The 6,163-nt window shown below is 42.1% G+C and overlaps 1 protein-coding gene across 1 annotated transcript; it reads right to left on the bottom strand.

Annotated features, from left to right (window-relative positions):
* Nucleotides 1-451: 451 nt before the first annotated feature.
* tmem231 (transmembrane protein 231) lies at nt 452-5,662 on the bottom strand. The gene is made up of 7 exons (XM_026996524.3): nt 5,153-5,662; nt 4,897-5,063; nt 4,627-4,755; nt 4,372-4,515; nt 3,339-3,420; nt 3,013-3,118; nt 452-2,468 (listed from the first exon to the last, which is right to left on the bottom strand). Exons 1-7 carry the CDS (start codon nt 5,289-5,291, stop codon nt 2,306-2,308), a joined length of 930 nt encoding a protein of 309 aa, XP_026852325.3. The 5' UTR covers nt 5,292-5,662; the 3' UTR covers nt 452-2,305.
* Between the last annotated feature and the right edge of the window lie 501 nt (nt 5,663-6,163).

The following is a 6,163-nucleotide window of genomic DNA, read 5'->3' on the forward strand; positions in this document are numbered from 1 at the left end:
ATCATTAGGCAAGAAAGATATGGGTGCAACTGCAAAACGTAGTACCACTGGACGGAGACTGACCCAGAAAGACTGGTAGGCAAAGACTGGCCCACAACGGCTGATAAACACCAAATTTGCAAAGGGAAATGTGAAGAAGAAATTGGGGCTATAAAAGAGACAGCATGCCAGTCATAACCCTAGCCCAGCCACAACACCGCCTGAGCAAGCTTCAAAAAAGTAGATCATTAATATCTACTTAGTATCTACATCATTAGTGAAGGTCTGAATGAGTCTTACTGGGTGACCCTAAGATGGGGAGGATTCTAAAATAATAGCTGTTAAAATAAGTAAGGGCCGAACCACAGAGCATTTCCACAAGTGTTTCCCATTCTGAGCAGGTTGCAATTCAAAAGTCATGAAGAAAGAACTCCATCAAGCTTACAAGAAAAAAGACAAGATAAAGGATCAGTTCTGGGCCTTCTCTTATTCAGTCTATATATTTGATGCCATTAGGCCAATTTGTACAACACAACAGAATTCCCTCTCAGTTACGCAGATGATACACTGATATACCCACCTTCCTCACTGGATGATTATATCCCAACAGACACACGATGCCTATTTTATGGAGCACATAAATGGATGATACAGAATTTTTGTTCAGTTAAATAAAGACAAAACAGAAGTTATTATATTTGGCAACAGACAGTAGTGTCTTAAAAAAAATCTTGAATCAAGGGATCTTAAAGCTAAGGACCTAATAAATCTTGCAGACCTTACCTTTACTAGCCACATAAAATCCATCACCAAAATAGCTAGAATTAAAGACTTGCTTATGATGTCCACGTCCACCCATGTTCAAGCCTCTCTTACTAGCTAAGTTGCAACAAAAGCTAAAATGGGTGTACATGATTTATGTTATGGACATTGTAAGATTTCCCTTCTTGCACATTGCAAGAACTCTATTACCTAAAACAGACCATCTTAAAGTGTGAGTTGAAGCTTTAACCCTGATGGTTCAGGGTCACTAAAGCTTGGCTACTAACACTATTGCTTAGCCTGACAAATCTGTCAGGCTACAATTTGTTTAGGCAATATAGGTTTGGGGGGGGGGGGGCAGCAATTTTTAATAAAAGAACACCTTCAATGTTCAGTGTTCCAAAACACTCTAAATGATCATTTAAAGTTAAGAATCAATCGGGGGGCTATCGACTACTATAATCATTGTGGTTTGTGTGTTATTTTTGGGTATTAGTTGTTTATTTTTCCTTCTCCAGTGGTTTCTGCAGGGTTGACTACTATACTGATCTCTCCATTCAACAGCTATAACATGTTCAGAGCACTGCTGAGAGTTTTAACCAAGACAAAGAGAACAGAGCACATTACTGCACATCTAAAACCTCCACGCTGGCTTCCTTATTTAGAGAGCGGACTTTATTAAAATGTCATTCTATTATATTTATTTAAAGCATCTTGAATTACACCTCTGTGTAGAAAAGTGCTATACAAATACACTTGCCCGATAAAGAGGTGGTCCTCCATGCAGGGCACTTATTTTGAGCACAGCACACAAAAGGGTGGGATAAGCAGTGAGCTCGTGCTTGGAAGGAGGGTTGGATGGAGGTGTGGGATTAAAGGGATCAAATGGACTCAGTGGTGGAGCACAACTGGTAGAACAGGTAGGGCATCAATCCGGCCAAGGTATAGTACTCAGTAAGTGCACACACTGCCACACTGGTAAATGTGTAAGGAGCACTGGATAGGCACTCTGGATAAGTCTGACCAGTAATGTAAAGGTGTGGGACGAAAGGGGCAGGAGGGACTCCGTGGTTAAGTCTGACAAAAAACAGCTAGAACAGTTTTAAAATCTTTGATTTGACATGTCAGAATGTAGCTCCTCATTACCAATCCTCCAATTAACTCTATAGGAAACCACCAATGGTCTGAGAACTTTTACTTACTGGGATCAGTAACATTAAGAAAATGTGAGTCAGGCTTGGTCCGGCTACGCCCACATCCACACCCAAACACAAACACAAACACAAAACCACCCCCAGGCGAGCAGCACCAATTTATAGCTACAGGCTTCAGAAAAAACAGCATGTGACATATAATTACAGCAATAACCAATAAACTATACACACATTAAAATTGGTCATTAACAGAGGATCAGTCTAATCAAATCATTACTAACACTACCTCAAAAATATTAACATCCTCTGTCTCTCACACACGCACGCGCGCACACACACACGCGCACACACACACGCACGCACGCGCACGCACACACGCACACACACACACACACACACAGTGCAGCAGATCAGGATTGGTGGAGTTTCAGCACTGGTGCAGCGACTGTGGGCAGGACATGGTTCTGAAAGACGAAGGTTTGAACCCGCTCAAAAACCCACAGGAAGATCAGCAGCACACTAACATACTGGATCCAGGCAAACTTGACCATCTCCCAAAAGCCTGGCATATAAGTGGAACACTCAGTCAAGGAGAAAACTCAAATCAAAAGGGTTAGAGATTAAGGTACTCGACTAGTCATCAGAAGGTTGCCAGTTCAAGTTTCTCCACTGCCACGTCGCCACTGTTGGGCCCCTGAGCAAGACCCTCAATTACTCAAGTTGTATTCAGTCATAATTGTAAGTCACTTTGGATAAAGTATCAGCTAAATGCTGTAAATGTAAATTCAACACACCCTCCAACAACATGTAACAGAGTAAAGATAATGGTTCTTGTACCATGGACAGAAATACCACGACCAGATATCTGTTCCACCTTACACCTCTAATATCATTTCAAATAATATCATGACAATCATATAATAGTGGCCTACTTATTACACTGGAGTGGAATGATATAAAATATAGGAACCATATTGTGATTTTATTTATCATTTTTCCTAAATGCTGGTAAGTTGCAATGGTATAAGCAAACACTATGTGGTGGACATGGCTTTTTTCACACGGTTCTTTACTTTCTGATCACGGGGTCTCTCCCACAGTGGACTGTAAAGGATATCTGATTGTTTCCACTGGGTACCTGATTTCCACATTCATCTGAAAGGGAGCATATGCAGCTCGACCAACCATCCACACTGGAGCTGGACAGGAGAGGTGGGTGGTCACTGGGGGGAGGTGAAGATGGGGTTAAATACAGCACCATTCTCACTTGAGGAACACTCAGTAACAGGACTGTGCGCCCAATGGATAAAGCTTGTTTTCTAGGCTTAAAACACACAGTGGGATACACACAGCCATGTACACACACCTATACATACACACACAGTATGTATATCCACCTATATACACACAGTCACACAAACACACAACACAAACTTTGCTTACAGTTTCTCTCTTGATATGTTCTGATGATTTTGGCCAGGTCGTACGCACTAGCAAAGGGGCTGGCAGAATCCACCACTGACACCTGGACATGGAGATGACTGTTTATAGCAGTCCTGCACATACAGTAGCTGGATAGGTGGAGTCTTCTTAGCCAGGAGCTACAGGTAAACCAGGGTGGTCACTCTTCCTCTCTTGAGCTGTTCATGCTAATCTATTTCTGCTGTTATTTCCCTGTTATTTCTGCAGGAGCAGTGTGCTTATTGCAGGGTATTGTTTATTACACTGACGTTGACTGCTCCTATGTTGACCAACTCTAGTACTTATTATTTATTGCACCGATTGTTGTCTGTTATAGAGCTTATATGTGGTTCATACTTCTAGTCATCAGCAGTGATGCCTGTATTTCTACAGTATTCTAGTTCATTGGTATATTGGGCTCTAACCTACTGTACTGGCTATGATGTATTTTATGAGGAAATAAAGCACTTTTGTAAGTTGCTGTGGACAAGAGCGTCTGCCAAATGTCGTAAAGGTAATTGTAAATGTATACTCATTTTCATGTTTGGCTTCTGTGCCTATACAGGTGCTTGTTTGTCAGTGCAGGTGCTTTTTTGCTTTTTTTTTTGAGCAAAAGAATGTTATATTTACACCCAATAAATGTTATTTTAAATGCATTTCTGGTGGTCTCTAAAGAGAAAGAAATACAAGAAACTGTCAAAGATGAGACTAGTTGAGAACCTAAACACAACCCAAAGGTCAGGAGTGTCCTGAGGGACGTCTGTACACAGTGGCTCATTTTCCACCAAACACGATGGCACGCTATGAAAAAATGAACTTCTGTGGAAAGTTCAGGTTAGAAGGGTGGCATTTTTGTGACTTTGACCATTCCCCAATCCCTGCAGATTTAAATACATGTTTCTCATGTCTGTCTGAGCTACCTGCTTTCTATAAGTGATTACTGAACTGAACATGATCAGATGTGCAGAGGAATACAGGTAGTGAGGTGTGTAATGGTGTGTTTATACACACTCACGTTATAAGAAGTGTGCAGCCCGCGGTGAGGGAGTGGAATTCTCTGGTGGAGCCTCAAATCTCCACTGACAAAGAGCTGCGATCCTGGGACAGAGGATGAGTACTGCAGCAGAGCAAGTGTCTGCATCACCACAGTGGACATCCTCTACACACACACACATGCACACACAGTTTGTGTTAGTCAAAAACTACAATACACAAACAGGGTATGTGTCATGTCAGGTAAGCATGGCATGAGGAGCGTGCTATTGCATACAAACAACTGATAAGAGAACGTGAGGAGAAGCTGAATGCTGTACACTTGCTCTCCTGCTTTTAGAGGAATAGCAAGTTGAAGTATTAAGCGGTCAGGCTTCCCATCATGGTTCCAGTCCTCCTCCTGGACCTGTGTGAGGACCAGGTTAACCATGAGCCAGTTATCAGTTACTACGATTAATATTCGTTTATAAAAGGAAGAGTGTAACAGAAAAGCTCTCACCGGATCCGCCAAACTAGCGCTATCGTTTTGCACACATGCAGTACTTACAGACACGGCAGGGATGCGAAGATTGCCTTCCAGCAAACGATTGAAGTTCGGAAAGGTGCTCCACGCCACATACTCCCCCGTTAACCCAGTGGCTCCGACCAGTAACATTTGGTACTGGAAACGTACAACCGGCTGCTCTTCATACGTACTTCGCTTCACCCAGAAACCTGTTCACCACATCATTAAATAAGACAATGATCGCAGAAAGCGTTTAGTGGCCTGTATTGCCTCACACACCCAGGGATCAAAAGATTACCTTGGCTTCTGTAAGCCACGAGCAGCGGGGAAATGTACGTCAGACAAAAAACCACCACAACAAACAATGTGGCTCGTGTACAGAAGCTGGTTTTATACCTTATCAAAGCCGGATGAGAATAGACCTCGTAGAAGGCCATCACTACGACACTTCACCAACCTACTACAGCTGAGCCTGGCTTTGAGTAGCTTAGTATACATACACACACACACACACAGACCAGCTGCTAACTTAGCTACAGCTAGCGTGCCAACTAGCTGCCGACTGCCTGTTTAACACCGAGTCTTGATCGCTGTTATGGGCAATTGTAGGCTGGTCGCTACCCTACTCCACTTACAGAGCTAGCGAATGTGTTACGGTTGAGGTAGCTGGTCTGCTAGGTTAGCTACCTCATTTACAGAGTTGGCGACAGTGAGCCGCCTGGGTCTGTTAGGTTAGCTAACAGCTTCATTTAAAGGAGGGTGACGCTGGGTAGCTTAGCTTCACGCGCGGAGTTGCTCATTTCCTGTTTGCAAGGCGTCGCAACGTTACCATGACCGCGCCGTTGCCATGCTCGACCATAGTAACCCAAAGTCCCATCCCGCAAATTCTTTTATATGATCTGTATAACCGTGTTTACCTACATTCATGTCGGTTATGCTGACGAGATATATATATATATATATATATATATATATATATATATATATATATATATATATATATATATATATATATATTATTTATTTGTTATAAATACCAGTGAACTAGAATACTGTAGAAATACAGGCATCATTGCTGATGACTAGAAAGACAAATACATAAGGTATCGCTTGATAAGTGTAATTAAACAATAAGTGCTAGAGTTTAACAACATCAGTATAATAAACAATACTCTACAGTACGTACTAATTTATTTTAAGTAGTTTGAATTTGGCCATGTATGTTAAATGATCATACACGACTGTTTGTTTCTCCTCGGCCTCCATCGTGGTCATTATGTAGATGAAGTACTAGAGCTCATTCCTGACC

Source organism: Electrophorus electricus, chromosome 16 (genome assembly GCF_041902795.1).
Source record: "Electrophorus electricus isolate QZ-2024a chromosome 16, ASM4190279v1, whole genome shotgun sequence".
In the NCBI taxonomy this organism is placed as follows: Eukaryota; Metazoa; Chordata; class Actinopteri; order Gymnotiformes; family Gymnotidae; genus Electrophorus; species Electrophorus electricus.

Bases quoted from the DNA above. Each gene is read 5' to 3' on its own strand.
- tmem231 (XM_026996524.3), bottom strand. From the start codon at position 5,291: ATGGCCTTCTACGAGGTCTATTCTCATCCGGCTTTGATAAGGTATAAA. The intron at 4,516-4,626 runs GTATGCAATAGC...GTGTGTGTGTAG, and splicing joins CGTTCTCTTATCAGTTGTTT to AGGATGTCCACTGTGGTGAT. The intron at 3,119-3,338 runs GTAAGCAAAGTT...ACCTCCCCCCAG, and splicing joins AACATATCAAGAGAGAAACT to TGACCACCCACCTCTCCTGT.